Genomic DNA, 26,307 nt, shown 5'->3' with positions numbered 1-26,307 from the left:
TGGAGGAGTCTGGGAACGCCAGATACGCACCGTTAGAAAAGTCATAAGTTCCGTTGTTAAGCAACAGATACTGGATGATGAAGGACTGCAGACTCTTTTATGTGAAGTCGAGAGCATCATTAATGGAAGACCGTTAACTATGAACACAGACGATCCTAATGATCTTGAGCCTCTTACGCCGAACCATCTGCTTCTGCTGAAGGGACAACCTACCCTTTCTCCTGGTACGTTTATCAAGGAGGATATCTATTCTCGCCGTCGATGGAGACAAGTCCAGTACATGGCAGATCTGTTCTGGCGAAGATGGTCACAGGAGTACCTGCCTCTACTGCAGGAGCGACAAAAATGGCTTGACCTAAGAAGAAACTTCAAGGTCGGAGATGTCGTCCTGATTGCTGATTCATCATCTCCGAGAAATTCTTGGATGTTGGGGAGAATCGTCAACGTCATGCCAGACTCCAAAGGGACAGTCCGGAGTGCAGAAGTCAAGACGAAGACGAGCATCATCCAAAGGCCGATTACAAAATTGTGCTTATTACAAGGAGAATGAAACAATAGAGGACTTTTTAGTAGATTGTTTTGTAACCAAGTTACAACAAAAGTTTTTTGTTAAGTTATTTGAATATTTATGGCTCCAGTTTAAGTTGAGTTTGTAATTGATATGCTAATACATAGTCAATTAGGGGCCGGAAAATGTAGGAGCCATATGTACATTTTTGAAAAAGATAAGCATGTTGTTAAGCTTATGACGTGGTGCCTTTTGATTGGTTTTCGAATATTTGGTTTATGAAAGAAAAAAGGACTTGCTCTTTGTAGAAGTTTGGCACCTTAGGAGAAACACAGTCTTTTGACCGTCACTTTATTTGTTTTGAATCTGTTTGTTATTTTTATTTCTTTTAAGTTCAGTAAAGACCTAGAAAATACCGTCGGATTCAAGACCTCCTTTTTTAAGAAGAAAGTGTCGCGTTCGAAAAGAGCTTTAAGGGGCTAAACTAGTGAGGCTTGCCGCACTTACACCATGTTACAACCATAAGCCTCTGTTTATTTTGTATTATTTGTTATATATCAACATAACACAATGCTATGCATAATTATAATGTGGAAGAAACATACCTGGCTTTCAAACCTTCAGTAAAATCCAAAAGAACTAGCTTTTTTCAAAAATTACCTCATTTTTAACGAGTCCACCTTTATATAATTTAAACTCAGCACAAATACAGTTTTTCTGTGAAACAATATCCCTGAAAATTGAAAGAAAGCAACCAAAATATGGCTGCCCATCTAAACTGACAGGCCGGGACAGGAGAGCATTCCTCAGTGAAACAACCAGGAGTTCCATGGTAACTGTGAAGGAGATTCAGATATCTACAGACCAAGTTCAAAACACAGCTAGTAGTCAAGGAAGATGATAAAAGTTGATTGTAATATCGATAGAATTAAATACGAAGCCTTCTTGGAGATCCACCTTCCCTTCGAACACCCACTCCAAACACACAGCTGTGGCTACAACAGAATGGATTTTACCAAAGGATATTTATGTGCAAGAATGGCCATTTGTTCCGACCTAATCCAACTAAGAATCTGTGGTAAAGCTTGACAATCTATGTCAGTCAGTTAGTTCACATACTTCATAGATTGAGATGAAGAATGGGTACACAACCCTGGCTCTAAATGTAATTCTAAATGTGTTATTTTGTTTATGTTAATTTAAAAAAAACCTATTCAATACATTTCATGTTGAATTTTTAGTGTGACTTTTTACAGAAATGTTTAAGGGGTATGACTACTGTTACGTCTCACTATATGAGGAATAAAGAGTTGGTTGCTTTTTATTTGAAAACTGATCTGCACCATGTGACCCCTTCAACAATTAAAATAAGATATTTATCTCATATTGCCTAGAAATACATGTTAGACATATACAGTATATGACATAATTGATAAAAACACCTGAAGTGAACAAAACAGTGTTATGTAAGTGCAGAACAGTACTGAGGAACATTGGTCCTAGTTTGTTTTCTCTTCATTCGGAGGATGCATCACAAAGTGCTGGACAGTAATCTGAAAACAAAAAACAGGAATAAAGGATAAAAACTCAGTGGCTGACAGGCAGCATTGTGACAAACTGCTTTTTTATTACAATAATGTTAGTTTCTTCTATCATTCATTTATTTGCTATAATCTAATAGATGTCAGTTTAAGGTGTTTTTTGGCAAATTGTTTACCTCATTGTGTGTGTAATAAAAGCAAATTCCCTGTTAATCGAGATCAAAATGTATATAATTTTCCAAAATGTAGACTGCGGTCTCAAAAGAAATTTAGACCTTTGGCAGATTTAAACGTCATTTTAGAGTTTATTATAGAAAATGAAGTTTATGAAATACAACATTCTATAAGATGCCACTGAAGAAATAAAAATCAATCTTTTGCAAAAATGCACACTGTTTCTTATTTGTGAATTGATTAATTATTGTCATGTAGATTGTTTACTGATAAAAAAGAGATGTATAACTTTTTCATATTAAGTCGCACAGGATGAATGTACATAATTGCACAGATAAATAAACCCATTGTATTAAAATGTATTTTTATAAACCAAACCATCTGTCATGTTAAAGCATTTTATTTAAATTTTGATTAGAGTCAAATTCTCTCTTTTATATTAACTCCCAGTTTAAATCTGAAGTCTGGCCATAGTGCTTCTTTATGACTAATTTTCAGTTTTCTAAAGGTTATCATCTTTTTGAAACTTTATACTCCACTCATTGTTAGTTACTCTGCAGAGGCTCAGCATTAAAAGGTAGAACATGAATTTCAACTTTTCATTTTTTGAATAACACAACGTTGAAGAACACATTACCTGTTTTCTCGTAGATCTTAATGCATAACCTGCGATGGTGCTCAAGAAGATAAGAAACGCTGATACAAGCAGAGAAGATGCCAACAAGATTCCTTCCACGCAAAGAAATTCGATCTACAGTTAAAAAAATAGCTGTAAAATACTAAATGGGGGTTTTATACACACAGAAACATTATAGCAAAAAGAAAGGAGGAAGGGAGTAATCATGAAGCTCACCGCATGGTAGTGGGAGTACCTAAACTTCCAAATGTAGAAACTGATTAAGCCTATCCTTCGTGCAATGGTGACAATAATGCCCAACAGAGAGACCACATACATGGCCAGGGATGCGGTCACCTGTGCAGTCAGATTACAAAGACAATATAGATAAGATAACTTTGATTAAGAAAGATTGTATGGTCAGTAATAAAGTTGGACGAAGGGGTGTATAAATCATAAAACTAGGGATAAAAAAAAAAAACAATCCACAGACTTACCATCTTCTTGGATGGATGTAACTCAGTGTAGATAGATAGGACTCCACATGTAATGAACTTCAAATACAAACATCCACATTAATCAAAAGATCCAATCTTTTTCAGCTCATATGTACTAATACAGAATTACTTATCCAGTTACATCCATAACCATATCATGTAAAGATAGCTGCCTTTGCACTGAACAAGTGAGTTACATCTATTGTTTCCTGAAGCAGTTGGGTCAGGCAGCAGCTGTTCTGTGCACAAATACTTTAGCTGGATAAGAGGTTTCTTTCTTGATTTGCATCTCAACGAGGAAATTTTGATTTAATTAGGTTTTTCTTTTGTGTTTTTTCAAGGTATGTGGTAATGATAAGGTAGTTTGAATGATTCGGCAATTGATGTACTTGTATTGTATCATGGGAGATAATTCAGTATTAAAGAGTAACGTGTCTGTTTATTTGTCAAGGGCGCCATCTGCTGGATCAAAAGTTGCCATGAGCCCTTAAAATAAATAAATAAATAAATAAATAAATAAATAAATAAATAAATAAATAAATAAATAAATAAATAAATAAATAAATAAATAAATAAATAATAATAAAAAAACATTTTTAAAAGAAATCTAATAATTAATTGTAATGATCTGCAGGTAGAGCTGCAGATAATAATAATAATAATAATAATAATAATAATAATAATAATAATAATAATAATAATATATATATATATATATATATATATATATATATATATATATATATATATATATATATATATATATATATATATATATATATATTGTTTTTAACACTTTAAGAACTTCATTTGAGAACCTTTGTAACTGATGCTGCTGTTACACTTGAATTTCCCCTTTGCTGGACAATAAGGGCTGTTTCTACTTTCTACTGTATTCTATTAATTCAATCAAATAATATTTGAATACAAAGGGACTAAAATTACAAATGTACAAAATGTTGAAGGCACTAAATAGTAAGTAGCGTTTCTAGACACATATTTGTCTTAAAAGAACATTTCTGAAAAGCTTGCATGAAGGCTTAAGCCACCTTGAATGTCCAATTCAGAAGTCAGATGCCATTTACTTTGCGTGCCACAATGTTATGGCTGAAATTTGTACATCCATTAAGCATCTACTTCAATAAAAAAATGTACTCAAAATTTTTTTGTTTAAAAATAAGCTGCACAATTTGTGCTTTGATTTCTGATTTCTCCAAGCTCCACTCCAAAATGGGCAACCCAGTATTACAGTGGACTTTATGTGTACCACGGAGAATGTTAACAGTGTCAACCTGTTTGACCATGACACAAAAAATATTTGTGAACGGATTATTAAATGCTTCAAACAAAACAAAGAAAGCATTTCAATACAATGCCAGATTTTGTTGCATCATATTTGATATATTACACTTTTGCTGTCATGTAACTATTAGAACAAAAATAAAAACATTTCCCCCGTTTTGTATTCTATGAAAAATGCTTAAAATAGAAGTAACAACGTTAATTGCTCAATACATGAGGTCAAAAATGATATGTTCGAAATTGCTGAGTTAGCAGTGAATAAGCTTGGTCAGGAGTTTGCTACTATTTTCTTTGTCTATGGTAAGTTAAACTAAAAACAGGGAAATAGTTGTTTTTTATTTTTTAAATTGAATATTCTAGAAAACAATTAAACGTCTGTTCTTGAGTTTTAGCATTTAAAAACATACATACCAGAGTTCCTTGCCAGAAGGGAATATATATTATGAATGAGGTTTCCATGTCATTATTAGCCATTGCACATCCCATCACAACCTCAGCACAACCAAACATCAGAATCACAATCTGAAAAATCCAAAACAAAAATATATTCAGCGTGTACAGTTGTATATGAATTTACACCCTCCCTGTTTCCCCACGAGTTGAATTTACCCCAAAGCTTCTGGGTTGTTTTTGGACAAAACGGTGCAGAGGTTTGCTGGACAACAACAGAGTCTCATCTAACTTCTGATTCTCATTTTCTCCTGTTGGTTTCTCCACCATCGTTGACTTGGTTTCCTCCATTGCCAAGTTGTTACACAACTATGTTGCACTGTAGCGGAAAGAGAGCCAGAATTTGTTGAACCGGTCTTGTTCGTACTCTCCCAGCATGGAAATACTGTAAAGGCAGGAAAACGAAATCCGACACCTACTACGCACAGAACAGCAATAAACAGCCACAAACAATGCATTGATTGTGATACAAAACACGAAGTAACTCACCAAGAGTTCCATATAAGATGTGTTGCGTAAGACGACAGGAAGGGGATGTTGTTGATCACCAGAGGAAATCAAGAAATTTGATTTATTCTCCTTTTTTTCCCTCCAACAAGAGGAGGGGCTTATTACCGTTCACTGCTATGGGAGTTGCACAGCCTGAACAGTATGTAAGACCAAAATTACAACCCAATAAATAAATACATTTAGTTTGATTTCTATATAATTTTCATGTATTAAACAAATAAAACAAAAGCTTTATTTCGTGACAGATTAAAAACAACATGCTTGCAACATTACAGAATGGTGACTGCCAGATAATCTATGGTATCTTACTTTTGTTATTTTTGTTAACTATTAATTTTACACTGCAACTATCCTTTGAACAGATAATTGCAGCGGATTTGTTTTAGCTGTGAAGAAAAACATACTGTACACCAAAAGGGGGGGCGGAAGAATAAATATTTTCCTTTTACTTGAGAAAAAAACATTTTGTGCTTGCTGGAATGGAGAGAAAGAAACTATTGCAAAATAAAATTAAGACAGAATGAAAGGGAAAACACAAGTTACTGTAACAAATAAATTACTAACTATACCTGCTGCAAAAAAAGTAACATATCCTGACTATGCCATAGCTTGTTAAGGCTTTTATCCAGTAAACCTGGTAATTTCTAATATGAATAACATGGCTCACTACCTGGGTGGCAAAAAAAAAAAAAAAAAACTTGAGGAAAACCCCCAAAGGTATTATTATAGTTGAGCCCAAATTAAGTTTGTAGATAATTTACATGTGAAGTCAATGTTTTTGAGCACTCCAAGAAAACATGGCTACATTGCACATGGTTTATTGCTCTGAAATTGGTTTCTGATGCACACTACACTAAATTACAAGATTTGTGTAGAAATTGCCTTCATACAGTTTTTTTACTCTTACTCATTTTTCTGGTATTTAGAAAATATAAATAAGTCAAGATTTTCTAATTGTCAGACAGTGGAAAAAAAGTTACATGTATTTTAAGTAGTTTATGGTTTCTGCTACTGGGAAAGATTGAAAACTATCTCATAGAACAGAGCAATGCAGATACTAGTACAAAGTTTTTTTGTGTGAGTTAGTAATGTGAAACTGCAAGAAGGAACTCTTCTGAATAAAAAGAGGAATAGTGAAATTCTGGCGTATTTTCCTGTAAGGCAGGGGTGTCAAACTCCAGGCCTTAAAGGCCGCTGTCCTGCAACTTTTAGATGTGCCTCTGCTGCACCACAGCTGAATAGAATAATTAGGTCATTAGCAAGACTCTGGAGAACTGATCTACACAAGAAGGAGGTAATTAAGTCATTTCATTCCAGTGTTTTGTACCTGTGGCACTTCTAAAAACTGCAGGACAGCGGCCCTCGAGGACTGGAGTTTGACACTTGTGCTCTAAGGGCTAACTATGTAATCATTTGTTTTGTTTTTTTAGTTTTAAGTCCTTAATGATGTGCTTAAAGCACAGTTTTTGTAGTTTCCCCTTACACAAATCACGTAAAATGGAAGATAATTTAAATGCTTTCCAGAAATTTCTTGAGATCACTCAACAGTTCAGTCCCTCTTCTCCTTTGGCCAGCTCATGTCATTTTGTAATCCGGAGTGGAACAACAGAAAGAATAACGCAGTTGTATCTGTGTGGTGGTGCTTAAAGATCTGATTTGTGTCGTACACACCGTGTGAATTTCCCTCAAAATTCTTTGCTCATTAAACCCCTAAAAGCTCTTTATAGCCCAGTTGTCTGCCCACCTCTTTCTACCACACTTTTACCTTCCACTCAATTTTCCAAGCTTCTTAAATAATGCACTTTTGTGGCTTGACTGCCTGATGGAGGGAGTCAATGCTTGCTCGCAGTGTCCCAGCAGCCATTTTCCTCCAGGAGCATGAAGACAGTAATATAACCATCACAAAACATTTTGATATTAAAAATCGTTGGTTTTGTGTAATATTCTGAGAAAACGGATTTGGGGTTTTTATAAATTGTAAGTCACAGTTATCAAAAATGAACAGATATAATTTATAGAAACATCAGTTTGGGAGCAATAAATCAATAGAATAAGTTTAGTTTCACTTTTATTACAATTTACTTAAATAAATTAACTTTTTATTACATAAAAATGTATTGACTAATACATTGCTAACTGGGGATGTAGACACATTACACTCAATATGCTATACCAGCACAGAAACCCATTGTAGAAAAATCAAATTTTATGAACTGCATATCAGATTTTGTCAAATCTTCATGGATTTGACTAATTGTGCAGAACAAAAAGGTAAGTGTGTACAATTCATTATTTAGAAAAAAAAATATTAAAAATATACACTTAAAAAGTAAGTGTAGCCATTCGATAGCATTATAGAGGCTGTAGAACATAAAACAAGACAACTGTTAAAACAAATTACTCAACATCCTTAAAATCCTTTCTTTTCTTTTAGTTGTCCTGGGATTGGGTCGGGTGAAGCAGCAACATTTTCCATCTACAACACAAAAGCTTATATTGTTATGCTGTAGCCCCTAAAGTCAACAAACATAAGCACGTCAAAGTAAATAAAGGTTATTTCATACTATTTTTCGCTGAGTATGTGCTGCTCCAGGAGGTATGTTGCCCTTCGCCTCACCTCTCCATCGCTGTTGTACTGAATGGCTTCTAAAACTGAAAGTCCACCTTGGCTGACAAACTGCTCTGCTATCTGGAGGTAATAACAGGCTTATTTAACAAAGGCAAACACTGTTATAACAGCTTAGCAAAAGTGAATTGTTTTAGCATTTTATTAGTCCCTGCATACCTGCGGAGAGCTAACGATCAGCATAAACAGGACCTCCAGACTCAGCGTCACCATGTCTTGGTCGGCCATTTTTAGAGTAGCAGTGAGGGCAGAGAGCAGTCCAAGCTCTGCCAGCTGGATGCAGAACTCCTTTTTCTTGTGGGCAACGTTTGCTAAAACCCTTAGAACCTAAATGTAACACACACAATGTCTGTTATGTGTTAGGCATAAAGGTCAAGGCACAATAAGTATCAGCTGTAGGCTTTAGTTTTTGCTGACCATAGTATTAATGCCTTGAGAAAAAGGAAGAAGCTCCAACAGTCTCGGCACCAAGTTTAAAGTTAAGAGAGCAGAACAAGATTCTGTGGAGTGGGCTGGAACAGAGAGGTGAGAAAAACACAGATTAAAACTGACCAACACTTACAGGATTTAATGCTTCTGAATTATTCCAAACATTTATAGTAATCTCTTGCTAAACTGTTAGCAACATTGCAAGTGATTAAATACATTCAGATGTGTAAAGAATAATAGGACACATTTCTTCTCTTGCACAATAACAACCGCTGCTTGGGCATTTCCGGCTGCTTATGTCTTAGGAAATAGAGCTTTTTTTTGCTTAGTCTGCTGTTCTGGCAAAGGTACACATAGTCACATTACATCTACAAGCTCTGATATATTTTATATGGATGTTAACTAGACAACTAAGAAAACAACATCATGATAAAGGCATTTAATTTTTTTCACAATTAAAAATCTGTAAAGTGTGGCATGCATGATAAGAATAATTAATTTTGTGTAAAATAATTCAATGGCAAAAGGTTGCTTTGGTGCAAAGCTTAGTAAGCTATATTGCAAATAATATATTTAATCAATTTTAAGGACTTCGGTGGACCCTGACCATGACTCCTGTCCCTTGTGATAAAAATTTCCTCACCGCATGATGTTGACACCCTCATGTTTCCACATTGGGGATGGTACATTAAGGGGTTAGTGTTATTTTTTTTTGTGTCAAACAGAATATTGAACTTTCTGTGGCTTTTTAAACAACAGATTTCTTCTTTCCATACTCTTGTAAAGGCCAGACTTGTGGTGTGCACAATTAATAGATGTCAAATCAACAAACTCTCCTACATGACCTGTAGAGCTGGGCAGCTTCTTTACATCTTCTTTACTGCAACTCTAATCTTCTCCCTGTCAGGCTTGTCATTTTATGAGGATGACCATGTCTTAATAAGATCACAGTCAGGCCATTCTCCTTCCATTTTTGCAGATGATTAATTAAACAATGCTCCCAGAGATGTTAAAAGCTTAGAAAAAAGTAAAATAGCCAACCCATGCATTAAAGTTCCCCACAACTTTATCTCCGACCTGTTACTTTGTCTTAGTGAAGCTGTTTATTCACTGATCTCCTCTAGCCAACATCAGAAGCCTGCTGTAGTTATATTGTGATATTAACCTCAGGAGAACTTAGAAATTAGCAGAAGACATTTCATTAAAGACAATTTTCTCCTGCTCAAAACCCAACCAGTTACAAAAACTTAACTTGTAGTCATAGTGATTGAGACTGGAGGCGACTCACACCTGTGAGGTTGTTGAGGACCCAGGCTGTCTCTCTGGCTAGGGCTGGCAGAGTGTGAATAAGGGCAACAATAAGTTCACACAGCGGTACCACCAGATCAACACCAGCCAGCTGAGAGTGGAGAGCGTCTGCAGGGCAGGACGACAAGAGGTTTCCAACGCACCTCAGCAGGGGACACATAAGCTACAAAGGGTATTTTTGACTCATCGGTTATAATGCCACAAACTTAAATACACTTGAATATTCTGAAAAAATAAAAATCACAAATTACTACTTTAAATCTGTTTTTTAACTGACATACAAGAAAGGATATAATGCACGTTTTCAATTAAACTAAAAGTGATTTCCAGTTTGCCTTGAGAAAGATTTCAAATATTAAAAAATGTACAGTGCAATAGCACTAAAGGTAAAAAAATTATCATTAAAAGAAACCAGTATAAAGTGACATTAAGCATAAAAGCCTAAAAGTAAGAATTTACACACCAGCTCCACGCCTTGGTCAGTGTTTCCATCAGCCACAGCACCACCTAGTGACACTAATAAGGAACTACACTGCCTCAAGGCCCCTCGCGCCAACAGCTCTCTGTGATCCTCAGAGCTGCTAAATGCAAGTTTGAGAAAAGATAGAAAACAAATATTATCACAAGTAAGAACAAATGACCAAAGATGAAAAAATAAAAACAGTGTCTGAATATCAAAGTTTTCACCTGGATGTGAGGGAGTGCAGACACCATGCACACTCTATAGCTGGAGCCAGACCAAAATCAGGGTCAGGAGTCAGAACTGATAGCAGCTGTGAAGGTAAGCTGGAGGCCAGGACTGTCCTGTATGCACACAGTAAAGTTACTCAGAACTAACAGATGTGTTAAAGAGTAATGTTGTTCAGAACATGTAATTTTCCAAGAGGAAACTGATGCCCTGAGGATACTGACGGGATAACTTTCTGCACTGCATCTTTGCTCTGCAGAAGCTGAAAGAGGGCGAAGCCTGCAGCTTCCACCACTGCCAGGTTATGTCTGTGGTTCTGAAATGCCAAATAAAAACAGATTTTTTTAATTACACATTCAAATTCAGAGATTTTACAGACCCTTAAATATTAAAACATTTCTCTATTAAATTTGAAACAGCGTGATTCATCAGTTTGGCAAAGAAAACTGGTTTATTTATGGCAACATTAAAATATATAACGCTTCTATTTGTCTACTCTAGACTAAATTACCAAACTCTAAATGCTTATTCTTTAAATCTCACACTGCAATTTTTTACACTTTAACTCTGTTTAAAAAAACAAAACAAAACAAAAAACATTATTATTACTTTTACAGGTTTTTTAAAACCTATTTTCTTCTTCATTACAGAAAAATATATTGTTATTTCTAAATCAATTTGCAAGTCATATAATTAAGAAAAAAAATGAATGAAAGATAATTTACAGAAAAAAACTATATGTGAAGAAAAATAATAATGGATGTAACTCAGTATGTAAACCCAAAAAGAATTTTCTCCTTTAAGAAAATTTTAAAGAAAAAGTAATTTTTGCCTTGCTTATCCATACTTGGAAAGTTAAATGATAAAAGCAAGTTCCAGACTTTTCCAAACTCTCTAATTCTCTCACTGATCCAAAATACAATAAAAATAACAACTGAATAATTATTGATACAAAGCAATAACTATCAATTTCAAAATTATGTGTAAAGCTCTTTTGAGATTTTTTGCAGGTCATTTTTTGTTCAAACGCAGATAGAATTTTTCATATCGTTCTTTTCTTTTTTCAAATGTGGTTTGAAGCACTTAAAGATTTTGCAAAAGCATACAAACGGAAATCACTCCAGATACAGTTACTTTTCCATCACAACTTTTAGTTTACCTGCATACAGCCGGCCAGTGCCGGGATGATTCCCTGGGCCAGAAGCCTCTCTTTTACCCGCTCGCTGTCCGGGCATATATTCCCCAGTGTGTACAGACACAGCTCCTGTGCAGACAGAAACGTGCACAAACTCTAAGCTAAAAACTGTCTCTTTAATAACATGATGGTGCTAATAATGAACATGTGAGATGGGTGAAGACCCACTGTGAACTTGGTGCTCTGGCCTGACAGGTATGTGAGCAGATAGGGAGTAGCGGGCAGACAGGCGGACGCAACGCTGGTGTGGGTGGAGTGAGAGAGCTCATGAAGACAGCGAACAGCCTGCAGACGGCAGCGAGCATCAGAGCCGGTGAGGAGGCCGACCAGCATGTGCATGCTGTTCTCCAGCCTGATAGGACACGTCCACAAACACACACACAGTTCATCAGAGGTTAAATTGACTGAACTCCCTTTTTATGGTGATGGATGTTAAAAACCATACTTAATGAAGGTGAGTTGAGCTGATGGGTTACGCAGAGCTTTACTCAAGGGTCTTAAGAAGGCCTCTTTTTCTGTGCCGCCATGCTGAAGGTTTTGGAACAAAGTGACCACATCCTGGGGAGAAAGAAAATCAGTATATCCTTATATTGTCAAACTAGGGGAAAAATAATCAATCAGATCTAATGAATCCTACCTGTTCCCCAGGTGTAACCTCCATGGTGTCCTGTTCTTCATCTTCATTAAGAAGGAGCCTCTTGCTCACGAGTTGTCTGTCTCTGCGGGCTTGCCTCAGTGCTGAAGCAGAAAGGACAATAAGACCCCCACAATACTTTAAAACTCAAGTCATTCGAAAGTAGCCTATGAGTTTTCAGATGCGTAGGTACCACATTTTACATGAATTAAAACAAAAGCTAAAAAACATTTAGCTTCACAACATTTTTAATGTAGTTTATGTTTGGACTTTGATTAAGCCACTGCAACACCTTCGTTATTTTCTGTTCAGCACTTATCTTGTATGTGTGCTGCTGTGTTAATGATTTTAGTCCAGTGTAGGGGCAAGTTTGTGACAATATTTATCTTTCACAGCATCTTTCGATTATTGCGAGGTGCGAGAGATAACGAAGCCGTATGGAGCCTGAAAATGAGCTCTTAGGCTTTTTGTAATTTCTCAACATTGCTTTGATATTAGTAGGATGTAATTTACTTGGAGTGGCAAGATTAGCAACTGTTCAAATATTGCTACTTGTAAGCAATTTTCCCCACTGAGGAATTATGGACTCGTTTGAAAATTGGTTCAAACCCTCCTCAGGTCAATCAATCTTTAGTTATTATGTACCACAGAAGGAAGTACATCGCTTTACTGAAGATAGCAACAGTAGTCAATAAAGAACAAACCAATGAGCTACACTAGACTGAAGATGCATGGAAACAAATACAGAAAAGAGAAGTTAAAGTGGTGTTGTTTTTATATGAAGAACTGTAGAAACGCATTTGTGTTAATGACATAATCATGACGAGCAACACGAGTTATCTTTAATGCTACTGATAGCTTTCCTTCCTGACATCTAATAGCCTCCTGAGATCAGCAAGCCCTCCAAACATCTCCATTAATTAAGTGTCGAAACCTGCTGACGATCAGTTTGTTAGGTGTAGTGGCTTTCCTTCTTAAATCAAATAAAATAAGCTTGGTTATACTGAGTTCTCCATACACCCACTGACAGCTGAGTTACCCACTACCAAAAGTGTTACCTCTTTCTTTTTCTCTCCTCTTCGTCCTGAGCTCCTCCAGATTGTTAGCATGCCCACCAGCTTTATGGCGAACCTTATTTAATCTCCACATTTCACAGGCAGCAAAACACAATTTAGCATAAAACTACAAAAACAAACTTTCCGTCAGATGCTCAGTTCATATCGTATTTCAGGGTTCATGATGCTATGCACCCCGACAGTAACTGTAACCATGGCAGTCATGACATCCGGTGTTCTGTCAGATAGCCATACATGTCAGAATAGCATACATATGGTAAGAGCGCATGCGCACGCATGCGCATTCTGCAGGAGGTCCGCCATATTGAGAGGAGTCGTCAGCTTGTCATACGCGAGAAGAGACACAATAAAAAGTAACTAAATAAATTAAATTTAATGCTGCTGCAGCCCCAGTAAACTACAAAACACGTCCTAAAACACGCCCTGTTTAAATTCATTTTCATGGCTCATTGGATATTTATGAATGCGGTAGTATTTCAGGGTTCATGATGCTATGCACCCCGACAGTTGCCAGGGCCTTTGGCAGAAAAACAGACATACAGAGTCACAAATGTATACATTCTTGACATACCAGAACCAAATACAGGATAATTTTCACTTATATTGTAGCAATTAAATGTTAAAACAATTTACTATGTGCACGCTCTACATGGGACACCAGAAGAAAGAGGAGTACAGTCTAATAAAAAACTATAATGTTTATTTTGCATTAAACATTTATGTACAACAAAACTTGCAACAAAATAATCTTTCTTGACAAAGTTTTTAAAAACACCCTAAACACTGAAATGTTTTATGAATACAAAAATTGTAAAAAAAAAAAGAAAAAAAAAAAAAAAAGAAAAAAAAGAATGCCAGATGTTTTCTTGGCCACAAAATCCTAGTGGCAGAGGAGTGAATAAATATCAACAGATGAGTAAAAAAAAGTACAGGGACATTTTTTTCCAATTGCAGTCCTTGAACCAACATATGAAGTTAATTCTGAGATCAGTAATTTAATGTAGAAGTCTCCCAGGTGAAATATCGGACACAAAATATGACGTAGGAAATACACAAGTTTGTGTAATACAGAGTGCCTAAAAATAATTTTTAAAAAGTACAAATAGTACCAAAATTAAAATGTCCATTTTATTTACATGTTTTTTATGCTGACTTTCTAATCTGTGCAGTTCTGTTTAGAAATGAAACAAAGCTTCATTCTTGGCTTCCACTGTGTGAAGGAGTCAATTCTTCTCACCCCTCTGTCCTCTTGGATTTCTTTTTCTGTGGAAGTTTAATATCAAGAGTTAGTTGAAGTTACTGTACATGTATGATTGAACAGTAAAGAAACGGACCATTTTAGGGTTCATTAATCTGCTAATCCCGAGTGCTTTTTGTACCTTTTTGTGGACGTCAGCTGAGTTAGATTGTGTTGTCGAGGTATTTTGTGTAGAAATTTCAGCTTCCTCTGAAGCCTCGTCTGATTTTAATTTGTTTTTCTCTGAAAGAAAACGAAGATTAAGGTAAACAAACTCAGAAAAAACTGCACACCGCCATAATCAGATTCTGCTTATGACTCACTCTTCTTTTTTTTCAGAGGACTTGTGATTTCCAGACTCCCCTCGTCGGTCTCTAAAGTAGATTTATCGTTCGTATGATCATCGTCATCTTTTGGCTTCTCTTTTTCAACTAAATCATTTTCATCAGACTTCTCACTCTTCTTTTTTGCTTTCTTTTCTTGAACTACTTCCTCTTTGCAGCCAAGAGACTCTCTTTTCTTCTTTGATTTCTTCTTCCCACCCATTTGCTCTGAATTGTATTCATCTTCAACATTTTCTTCTATTGCCATAGTTCCATGCTCTAAATTTTCCTCCATAATGCTTTTGTCTTTCCTTTTCTTTGGTTTCTTTCCCTGATCGTTTTGCTCGCATTTCGTGTTGCCTCCAGTTTCATCTGTACTTGTTATGATTTGCTCTGGATTTGCTTTTAAATCATCTTCTACCCATTCTGAATTCCCTTCATTAAGCATCTTTTTCTTCTTCTTTTCTTTCTTTTTATGCCTTTCAGTCGAATATTCCTCACTACTGGTTTTCTCTTTTGTTACCATTTCTTCAATGTTTTGCTCGCCACTTTCTTCCTCCCCAACACTTACATGTTCTAAATTACCCTCCATATTGTTATTGTCTTTCATTTTCTTTGGTTTTGGTGTACGAGGTGTAATATTTTTATCTGGCTGTTTCAAATTTTCTTCACCAACAACCATCCTTTTCTTCTTTTCGTCTATTTGAGCTAAACCTTCCTCGCTGCTGGATTTGTCTTTCTCCTTCTTTTTTGCTTTTTTTTTCTGTAAACGTAACTCAGAAATGTTCTCATTGTCACTGCCTCTCTCTTCCATCTTTCCTTCTTTAGTCGTTCTCTTTGCTCCTTCTGTCTTACCAGCGTCCTCCTGATCGGTGATTTCACTCATTTTTTCTTTGCCGTCTTTTCCATCACGATTTGTCTCATTTGCACTCCCCTCTATCTTGTCCTCATTTTCCTCTTTTTTCTTTTTCCTCTTTTTTTTGGTTTCTTGTGCCATTTCATCTTTGGCATTCACAGGGACCAACATTTCTTGTAATTCTGTTTGTTTTTCAAATTTCCCAGGGAGTTCGGACGAAGCCTGCTGGTCCTCTACACTTTTTACACTTTTATTCGGGCTCTGCTTGCTCGGGGAGGACACATGCGCTGGATTTTCTTTCTTGCTCCTTTTAGCTGCATTCTTCTTTGCTGGAGTCCCAACTTTCTCTTTGCCCTGCTCATTCTGTCCAATTGTCTCACCATTTTGCTGGACGGGCGCGTCAGCTTTGGACAGAGGTTTGGCTTGCGGCTTTCTGCCCCTCTTTTTCTTGGGTTGCGATTCAGAGGCCAGAGCGTCGATGGTTTCCATCTTGGCAACGTCGGCCTCTGCAGAGACACAGCAAACACAAATTTGGCTGAATGATTCAAACACCAGCGGGAACTGCATTTACTTTTCAGATTTTGTTGTTACAACCACAAACTTTAATATGCCTTTTGACATTTTATGACACAACAAGATTAAGATTCACACATTCATGCCTTTAAATGGCTCAGGCAAAGGCCACACCTATTCTCTTCATCCAATCTGACTGAAGTTCAATCTGACCGAGTTATTTTGCAGAAAAGAAACTGATAAATTTATCTCCAGAAGCTCAAAGCTGGTAGTAGCACACCAAAATAAAATCTACAGTTGCAATCACCGCATGTTGTCTTTCTACAATGTATTGACTCAGAGAGGCTGAACATAAATGCATGCCACACTTTTCACATTCTCACTTGTAAAAAGTTTTACTCCGCCCATTTCACAATTTAATTAAAGTGAAGTTTGTGGCTGTGACGAGACAAAATGTAAAACATTTCAACAAGTAGGAATACTTTTGCACAGCAGACATATTCACATTGCCAAAAACTTACTAATCTTCACAAACACTCTCCCACCTGTCAACCGGTCGAGTAATTTCTTCCACTTCTCTATATCCAGACTGCTGTCAGAGTCCGATCCGTCAACGGAGGCTTTCTCCGTTGTGTTAGGCTTGGATTTCTTTGCTTTAACACTTTGACTTGGCTCTTCGTCACTTTTTTTTCTTTTCGCTGGAACAGACTAAAAAAAGAAAGAAAAAAAAAGATTGAAAATATTGAAGAGGTGACACAGAAGGAGATGAAAGGTTTACCTTTGGTGAAGCTGGGATTTTAGCTGGTTTATCCGTCTTCTTCCTTGGTGAGACAGACTTGGCTTAAGACAAGCAGACAAAATATGTTAAAACGGATCTGAATACTTACTAATAGTATTAATACTAGCCACATTAATTTCCAAAATATGAATGCCAGTAAGAGAGAAAAATAAAAGCTGCACCTTTAGAGCGAGTCTTTCGTTCTCCTGATTTTGAGCATTTTTCTGATTTCGGACGCATTTTCTTTTTTGGGTCCCTATCAGGAGTAAAAGCAACAGTTTGAGTTCATGGCAAAGCAGGAAAAATCCCCAGAGATAAACGTTATGTTTTTTTTTTTTTTTTTTTTTTTATTAAAAAGGCTCACTTTAACCATGATTTGTAGATGTCCAATAAAGAGACTGATGGTTTTGACTCCCCCTGTAGGAAATAAAAAAACAAAGTTAAAACACTGTATTTCAAGACTGTATTTCAAACTTGGTATTATTAAAACAGTTCTTGCAGTACTCTGATGTTTTCTTAATTATATGTAATATAATGTTCTAACCCCCCCAGGCTCAACTGCATCTCCATTTTGACAAAATTAATCTTTCAAATTGGCTTTACTGTATTTAATAGATTAAAAATCGAAACCAATACTAGAAGATCTGAAATAACCAAGAAATATATTTTTTAATCTTATTGCACATGACAGACACCGTGTCAAAATATTACAATTATGGTCTTTTAAGTAACACCTTCTCAGTTTTGGTATGATCTTTACCTAATTTAGAGAACATTCACTGGCATATTTGTTAAGCTTTTTTTTTTTGCCTTTTAAGTTCATCAGATTGTCTGGGAAATAATTCATGACATCCATTCTTTCCGGGTAATGAATGAATATTTCTCAACATGAGAAAGAGAAAATAACATTTCATTCAAGCGAGGCATGTGGTTGAAAGTCAGGAAATAGAAAAATAGCCACTCGTCTCGGATTTTCAATGTTAACGGTCAGAGTAATCATGAATTATAAATCCTGAACAAAAGAGCTGAACAAGACCACCAAGTTTCCTTCATGAGGAAGATGATGATGACGGTAAAAGACTCCTCATAACTGCAGCGTTATTATTTTAGCGTGTGACAATGGCATTTCATCAACAAGTACAGTTTCAAATATATTTTCCTAGGGTACCAAAAATTAGGGTCAGGCACTGTATGCCAATAACTTCACTGTAAATGCACACAACTATTTAACATTAGTAGGAGGCCGCCCAAACATGTACACAGTACAGATCTGATTGAAACAAGATTATATGAAGGATTTTCTTTGCTTCCACGTCTTACACAACTGTAAGTACCCTTTTATCCGAAGAAAAATATTGGATAAAAGGGACCTTTAAAAATTTAACTGAAGCTTTCATGATAATCAGTTTTAAGAACAACTTTCAACTCGCTGTAATTTATCTCTTTTCTTTTAAGCAACTGACCCAAAATGACCCAATTTCAACTACTTAATTATAAAACCCTAGAGGAAATTATAAGTCAACTCAGCTCCAGTTCCTGCTGTCTGGATGTCCTACCCACACATTTCTTTAAGAAAATCCTGCCTGTTGTTGCTATTGATCTGATCCAAATAGTAAATTCATCGCTCTCATCAGGCGTTTTCCCCCAGGCTTTGAAAACAGCAGTAATCAAACCACTGATAAAAAAGAAAAATCTGGACAAATCACTACTGCAGAATTACAGGCCGACCTCTGACCTCCCATTCATCAGCAAAGTTATTGAAAAGGCTGTGAGTAAACAGTTAAATAGCTTCCTAACGATAACCAACTGCTTTGACTCCTTCCAATCTGGTTTCCGGTCTCACCACAGCACAGAAACTGCCCTCGTAAAAGTGTTCAATGACATCCATATAAATACGGACTGTGGGAGAACCACAGTGCTGGTTCTGTTGGACCTCAGTGCAGCTTTTGACACTGTTGACCATGACATATTACTGAATCGACTGGAGAATTGGGTCGGACTCTCCGATCCAGCGTTGAACTGGTTGAATCTTACATAAAAAGCAGGAATTTCTTTATTTCAATTGGAAACTTCTCATTCAAAGAGGTCAAAGGTCACATGTGGGGTACCCCAAGGTTCAATCCTAGGACCCTTCTTATTAAATATTATATGCTCCCACTGGCTCAGGTTATAACAGGAAATGATATTAGCTGCCATAACTATGCAGATAACACAGCTCTACATTACAATGTCACCAGGTGATTCAGAACCCATCCAATCACTGAACAGATGCTTAGAACAGGTAAATGTGTGGATGTGCCAAAACTTCCTCCAGCTGAACAGAAACAAAACTGAAGTTATTATTTTTGGACCTAAAGAGGAACGATCTAGAGTCAGTGCACAGCTTCAGTTATTACAACTAAAAACTAGCGATCAGGCCCAAAACCTGGGAGTAGTGATGGACTCTGACCTGAACATTCACAGCCACATAAAGACAGTTACAAAGTCGGCCTTCTATCACACGAATAACATTTTAAGGATTGAAGGACTAATGTCTCAGCCAGATCTAGAGAAACTCATCCATGCGTTTATCTTCAGTCGCATTGATTATTGCAACAGCGTCTTCACAGGTCTGTCCAACAAATCAATCACACAGCTGCAGCTGATCCAGAATGCTGCTGCTGGCGTTCTCACTAAAACCAGGAAGATAGAGCACATAACACCAGTTTTAAAGTCCCTCCATTGGCTACCTGTAGCTCAAAGAATAGACTTTAAAATACTGTTGCTAGTTTATAAATCACTGAATGGTTTAGCACCACAATACATTAAAGATCTGCTGTTGTTGTATCAACCTACCAGACCTCTCAGGTCTTCTGGTTCTGGTCTGCTCTGCATCCCCAGAACCAGAACCAAACGAGGAGAAGCGGGAGGAGAAGAATAATGTACAGCTTGTGTGAACTGGTGTTGAACTGGCACGATATTATTACAATAACTGCTAATGCAAGAAAGCATTTTTTAAGCAAAGTAACTATTTGGTCTGAAATACCCGAGGGTTAAGTTGGAACCAGCATAAGTTTTGTCACTGCAAAGCGCCAAATGACAAAACATACTGACGAATCATCTTCTGATTAGCGTTTCATAAGTTCGTAGCATTTTGCGGAGTTTGGCGCATTTTTTGCAAATACTAACGATACTAATCCACGTAACATTATGTCTGTGTGCACTGTGTTGACCTGTGGGCTCTGCCTCTGAAGCTCCTCTGCAGCTGAAAGGAAACCATGCTCCTTCAAATGGCGGTAGATGAGCTGGTTCAGCTCCAGTTGTGATGCGTTCACAGACATGATCAAAACGAAAAGGGACAAACAAACAGAGAGCTACAGAAATGAGGATTTTTTCGTTAAAACTAGCCACATGGTACACGGACTTGTTTAAACTGAAACCCGCATGTTGAACTCTAACACAGGATGTATTTCCCGTAACCGCTACAGTGCATCATGGGAGATGTAGTTCGTAGTGTTGGCGTTTCCTCCTTTTAGTTTTCATTATTTCACGGATTGTTCAATCACATTTTAAACGAAACTAAATTCCTTTAAGTTTGGATCTGAATTAATGAGTTTTAGTTTTATTTCAAATTCAGATAAAAACTGAATTACCTGATTAATTGTAACACGTTTTTTCTAACTCAAGTTATCATTTTTAAATCAATTTTAAACAATCTTCAGTCCGTGTTTAGGAATCACCAGAACACTGCTATTTAGTCTGTGCCTGCTATTTGTGTGTTTTGGTGTTGGCCTTTGTATTCTCCAGGATGTATCCTGCCTTTAGGCCAATGACTGCTCAAAACATATAGTTCCCAGCCTCTCCACAATTCTGCAAGAATAGCTGGGTATAGACAATGGAGGAATGCACTTAAGTCTGAGGGAAGGTTTGGGACAGAGTGAGAAATTAAATAGAGGAAGAGCTAGAGTACCACCACAAAATATCCAAATCATAGAGCTTGAGAAGGATTATCTCTGGCTTGGTCAAACCCTAAACATTTATTATCTCAGAATGATTTTGACTTCTGTTCTGGGTACCATCAGCTTTCTCTCTTGGCTGAAAAAAATAATCAACTTTGGTTAAAAAACATTGGTACTTTGATCCTGGAAAATTGTAAACATAAAAATTTAGCTTTCTGGAAGAGAGCATTGCAGTAACAAACACAAGGCAAAAGAATTTCAAAATGTTGTGCTGAACTTTAGAAAAGAATTGGCTCAACATTTGAAGTCAGAGAAGTTTGTTGCCACATGCAATTAGCTAGCCATTAGGGGGGAAAAAATACTCTTCAAAACCCATTACTTACTTTTCAGAAGAGAGTACATTGCAAAATTAACAATATAAACATCTTGAAGTTAATGTCAAGCTCTCAGGGGGGACTGAGGTCAAGTCCACAGACTGATTAATGCCACCTGGAGTAGTTACTCTTGTTATCCTTTAGATACATTTTCAGCTGTGTGGAGTTTGTTCACCTTTTCTGCTCTTGCTAAAAAGAAGAAGAAAAAAAAATCTCCTTCTCCTGAGCCAGACAATCAACAAACCACCCAGTCAAACAATCCAATCAGAGAGCTGCTGAGAAAGCTGGTCTCCTCTCTCTCAGGTGTGTTTGGATAAACATGTGACCCTTACTTCTCTGATTAGTTTGGGGAGAAAATAAAGCCAGCTGGGCAGAGGACATGCCAGGCTGGGAGAAATGGTTGTGAGTCCTTAGGTCAACTTAAAGGGGAGAATGCAGAAGGCTGCAAACTGAAAGAGCCACATTCATCAGAAAGGCAGGAAAGGCAAACAGACTGGATTCCAAATTCAGTGTCAGTGCTCAGTGGGTCTCACCAAGTTTGATTTCAACACCTTCCACAATCCTTTTTATTATTATTATTTTTTACCTCACTAACACATATAATTATACTTGGCTCAGCCAGACAAGACAGCTGAATTGGCTCCTATTTTCAGTGTCTAAAGGATAGACTGAGGAACAACTGCTTATACAAATAAATTGCTGTGTCACATTTTTATAGCTCAATTTTATTCAAGCACAGATGCAAAACAGTTAGTAAGTCTAGTGAAGCAGAAACAACAAAAAAGAAGTTGAAAATTTCCCAATGCTTTAATAGCAAGAGGCCACAAAATAACAGATACATTTATACAGGTTAGCCCAGGAAATAAATCTGCATTCCAGGTGTTTAGCGTCGCTCATCTGCGGTCTCTTTGCAGGTAATTACCTGCTATTTCCACCGGTGAAATCTGCTTACCGCAGCCTGCCATTCCTGCCACCTGAGTAAATTTATAAAACAGGTTTAAGTAAAGCACTTGCACAGATGTGTGAACACTTAGATAATTCCATAACAGAACCATGTGGACAAAAAGCATGCAAACTCCTTCACAGTCTGATTTCACTGTGGGGTCCTTGTGGTATTTAATCCAGATGACTGGAAAGAAGGTTGTAATGAAGTGCTGCCACTGGCCTCGCTGGCCAGGTGCTGCTTCAACTCCATGAGAGCCAAGTTAAACATATGCATGGAGTGCTCGAGGTCTGGATCTGAGAGAGCATCACCACTGAGCTCCAACCCGGAAGCAGCTGATGAGTGGATGTTGAAATTCCTAGAAAGGGTAAACTATTTATGATCTTTCAACTCTGATTAAAAGATAAGCACGAATGCAAATTTTCTGACATTAAATGATGCATTTATATAGTAAATCACACACTATTGTCTCATAACCGCACAAACTTTACAAGGCTTTTTGCTAATTAAACTCCAAGAATACATTCTATTATTTTTATCCAGATGTTAGGAGAATACACTTTTCTCAACTACAGAGTCAATTAGCACTTGCCAGAAAATCCAACATCTAGTTCACTGAGCTGTCAGGATGCTAGAAGCTACCATGTCCAGTTTCCATCTGGTCTTGTCAGAGGGTTTTAAGAAATTTGCATTTTTCTCACTTGAATGGGTTCTATTTTTTTCAGTTTTTTTTTCTTGACTGCCCTTAGGCATTTTGCCACATTGCAAATTTACAGAGGAGTCGAGTCAATGAGTCTGTTTGCCCTTTGTACATAGCATCCATCATTACTATTGATTGGACAGTTTAATGAGTTTTCAACATATACTTACTGGTAAGTGAAATTCTTAAGGTTTCCTTGAGCTGGAACTTGGGTCAGGGGGAAATGTCTCTACAATGCCTCAGGTTTGCTGGTTTCTCACCCCATTCATGGGAGGAGAACTGTGCCCTTCACACAGTAGGGGTACTCCAACCTCTATTCCTCTATCTCTGCTGCAGGTCTGGCATCACCTGCTTTCCTCTGCTCCAAAACATGCAGTCCCTCACCTGCTTGGAGGGACTTGATGTTGAGTTGAGATGCGGCGCCATATGCACGGTGATTCCTTGTTTAGGCCGAAACCCAGGAGCTCACACCTCTTGCAGTGGTATTTACAACAAAGTGCACAACAAAGGCACAATTTTGAAAAAGAAATTAAATTTTTCATTAGATTTTTCTGTAGTAGGCTTGACAAAAAAGAAGAAATAACTGCCAACAATTGAAACAAGACTGTACATAACATGGAGACAACAAGTCAAACAGAAATGAGGGAAAGCTTTTGATTCTATGCTGAGAAGTAAAAATGAAAAAGAAGCACTTCCATCTAGACTCACTCTCAGATTAGTAGAGAGGGAGTAATGTCCAGGCTTACGGGCAGGGCCCTCTTGATTAGAAAGGGGTTAGTGTTCACAGTGTAGGGGAGCAGCCGTATTCAGTAACACTAATGATTCCTTTTGCCAAAACTAACATCTGGTGAAGACTAACACAGAGCAGCAGCAGGAGCTGCAGGCAGATATAAAGATTATATTAGAAACATGTTGACTTTATGAAGTATGTCTAAGTTCATTTGAGTCTTTAGAGGAAGGTTTTTGAACTAAACATGGAGAAAGGAGCTTTCTTCACCTTTAATGTAAAATATATTTTTTTACATTTTGACTCTAAACCAGTTAAAGCTGTTTAGAGCAAAATGCATATTTACTCGCTCAATTTTACCAACATTCTCTAGCTACTTAAAAAGACATTGCTTGTAGTAAGTATCTTTACATGTGAAATGAGGTTGTCAAGAATATCTGTCACTTACCACATTTTAGTCTTGCATCAGGCAAACAACTATTTATTGAAATAAATGACATAAAAAAACCCTGAACATTTTATATATTTAGCATTAGTTTTTTTCAGAAGTCTCCTAGAAGGTTTTAGAATAAGGTTGTTTATTTCTAAAAATACTTTTATTACAACATTCTCGGTAAAGGCTAGAGTTCTTAGTAGGCCAAGGCTATTTTGGAGATATGTTAATGTGCAACAGGACAAGAAAATAGTGAATGTGAGTGAGTACATGCTTGAGGTCAGTATTTTTGCCTTTGTGGTGTTAGAGCTGAGTGATGTTCTTGCTAACATACCAGAAACAGATACAGCTGCTAAAGACTGAGAGATCATTTCTTACTTCAAAACTTTCCACATCACATTTTCAGGTCATCATATATTTAGGTAAAGAAAAATGAAATTAAAATCTAGAAGGAATGAACCAAAAAGGTTTACTTTGAAACAAACCTTTTTGGCACAAATGCATGTTTGAGTCACATCTTCCAAAACAAGAAGCACTTCCATATATGTACAATGATTAGTGTGTGAATATGTGTGTGTGTGAATGCGTGTAAAGCTCTATGGACTTGATAAATAATTATACAGGTACAAGTCATTTACCATTTTATGAATGATAAACAGTCTGAAGCAATACATAAATCTCATAGTAATCACAAATTATTTTTCTAAAAAATCCAAATCATTTTTGTGGAGTATGTCAGATTGATGTGTGGCTGCTTTCTGCTTAACACAGAAACTACTGCAAAGATGGGTTATATAAGAACCATAATGTTAAGTTGACATAAAATGCAAATGCTGTGCTTTTGCCTTGATTTTTGATTTTTCAGAGTGTCTCAGTCTAAAAAAAAGCATAAATAAACATAATGGTATAAAACTTAAAGTGCACAACTATGATTTTGTTTTGCTCTATTCTGGTTTGACATGCCTCAGACTTGGACACTCCACACCAAAGATGCCGCCTCAACTGCTAAAAAACATGACCAACCGCAGCTGTGCTCTCTTTGGGACATGGGCCCATACCTCCTCTGGTTTCCAAACAACCTCCATACCCACAGGTCCTAACATCAACATTTGCAGGGGATAATGTTTTACCTTCCAGTGTGTTTACCAAATGCTATCTTCAACAGATCAATCATTATGCGGGCATAAGCTATGTATCAGTTCAGTGATCCTGAGGTGCTAGAAAGGTTTTAGAAAGTATAAGTGGTAGAACATATCAAAACAGAAATATGCCAAAATGCAGGTCTTATGCAAATTTTAAATATGCATTGAACTTAAGATATGGGGCTCTGTACCATACATGCCCAAATATTTGAGGTTGAGGTTTTCCAAAAACGCTTTAAATTTTCAATGCATTTTAGTGTATTTCATTTATCTTTATATTACCTATTAGCCACACCTTGTGCACTCTGAGAAATAAGCCTTTTCACATCAGTTAAATTTTATATATTTTGTAAAATAGCAACAGTGATAAGATAAAGTGGGCCATAAATGTCTCACAGTGTAACAGATGTCAAGCTAAAGACTATATTCACTTTTTTAAGTTCATACGAAGGTCGTATGAGGTTAAGTTTAAATGTGACCATAAGCTGCATCCATCAAACATTACAAAAATTTGTTTTGCTCAGGCTTTTGAAGGCAAATGTTAGAAAACAATGCCATAATGTTTATTTTAACAATTGCTTCATTATTAATTACCTTGTAACTTTCATATACAACTGCAATGACAGTCTGTAGTGTTGTTACAGACATTCTTTCAAAATGCTCCAGAGGGTCATCTAACTTTAAGATATGTAGTTTTAATTCTCTTCAAATACTCAAGGCTTTTCCTATCATAGTTCAAACATGATCACTGCTGAACCTACATCAAGGTAGAAAGTTTGAAGCATTGTC

At 36.7% G+C, this 26,307-nt stretch overlaps 3 protein-coding genes across 11 annotated transcripts; all 3 read right to left on the bottom strand.

Moving 5' to 3' along the window:
- Positions 1-1,514: 1,514 nt before the first annotated feature.
- LOC122837626 (membrane-spanning 4-domains subfamily A member 4D-like) lies at positions 1,515-5,668 on the bottom strand. Of its 3 annotated transcripts, none has more exons than XM_044128105.1 (7): positions 5,578-5,668; positions 5,248-5,407; positions 5,050-5,160; positions 3,337-3,393; positions 3,077-3,196; positions 2,861-2,974; positions 1,515-2,061 (listed from the first exon to the last, which is right to left on the bottom strand). In XM_044128105.1, exons 2-7 carry the CDS (start codon positions 5,377-5,379, stop codon positions 2,008-2,010), a joined length of 588 nt encoding a protein of 195 aa, XP_043984040.1. In that variant the 5' UTR covers positions 5,380-5,407; positions 5,578-5,668; the 3' UTR covers positions 1,515-2,007. The 3 variants fall into 3 exon arrangements, with proteins under 3 accessions (XP_043984040.1, XP_043984039.1, XP_043984041.1); XM_044128104.1 differs by having other exon boundaries at positions 5,248-5,473; positions 5,578-5,648; XM_044128106.1 differs by lacking the exon at positions 5,578-5,668 and adding an exon at positions 5,508-5,525.
- Positions 5,669-7,649: 1,981 nt separating this feature from the next.
- tmco6 (transmembrane and coiled-coil domains 6) lies at positions 7,650-13,767 on the bottom strand. Of its 3 annotated transcripts, none has more exons than XM_044128099.1 (13): positions 13,537-13,767; positions 12,482-12,582; positions 12,290-12,402; positions 12,013-12,196; positions 11,809-11,913; positions 10,874-10,965; positions 10,649-10,765; positions 10,425-10,542; positions 9,944-10,124; positions 8,642-8,736; positions 8,384-8,551; positions 8,163-8,287; positions 7,650-8,074 (listed from the first exon to the last, which is right to left on the bottom strand). In XM_044128099.1, coding segments are annotated over exons 1-13 (1,491 nt in total). In that variant the 5' UTR covers positions 13,628-13,767; the 3' UTR covers positions 7,650-8,073. The 3 variants fall into 3 exon arrangements, with proteins under 3 accessions (XP_043984034.1, XP_043984036.1, XP_043984035.1); XM_044128101.1 differs by having other exon boundaries at positions 10,425-10,539; XM_044128100.1 differs by lacking the exon at positions 7,650-8,074 and having other exon boundaries at positions 8,162-8,287.
- A 467-nt stretch (positions 13,768-14,234) lies between these two features.
- tcof1 (treacle ribosome biogenesis factor 1) lies at positions 14,235-21,875 on the bottom strand. 5 transcript variants are annotated; one of them, XM_044128093.1, is made up of 9 exons: positions 21,583-21,875; positions 20,474-20,614; positions 17,626-17,678; positions 17,444-17,517; positions 17,262-17,323; positions 17,029-17,191; positions 15,115-16,476; positions 14,934-15,034; positions 14,235-14,817 (listed from the first exon to the last, which is right to left on the bottom strand). In XM_044128093.1, exons 2-9 carry the CDS (start codon positions 20,579-20,581, stop codon positions 14,788-14,790), a joined length of 1,953 nt encoding a protein of 650 aa, XP_043984028.1. In that variant the 5' UTR covers positions 20,582-20,614; positions 21,583-21,875; the 3' UTR covers positions 14,235-14,787. The 5 variants fall into 5 exon arrangements, with proteins under 5 accessions (XP_043984028.1, XP_043984030.1, XP_043984032.1 ...); XM_044128095.1 differs by having other exon boundaries at positions 21,702-21,857; XM_044128097.1 differs by lacking the exon at positions 20,474-20,614 and having other exon boundaries at positions 21,749-21,868.
- Between the last annotated feature and the right edge of the window lie 4,432 nt (positions 21,876-26,307).

The sequence above is a fragment of the Gambusia affinis genome, linkage group LG09, assembly GCF_019740435.1.
Source record: "Gambusia affinis linkage group LG09, SWU_Gaff_1.0, whole genome shotgun sequence".
Classification (NCBI taxonomy): domain Eukaryota; kingdom Metazoa; phylum Chordata; class Actinopteri; order Cyprinodontiformes; family Poeciliidae; genus Gambusia; species Gambusia affinis.
The sequence above is the reverse complement of the archived record's forward strand: the minus strand, read 5'-3'. Positions and strand labels throughout refer to the sequence as shown.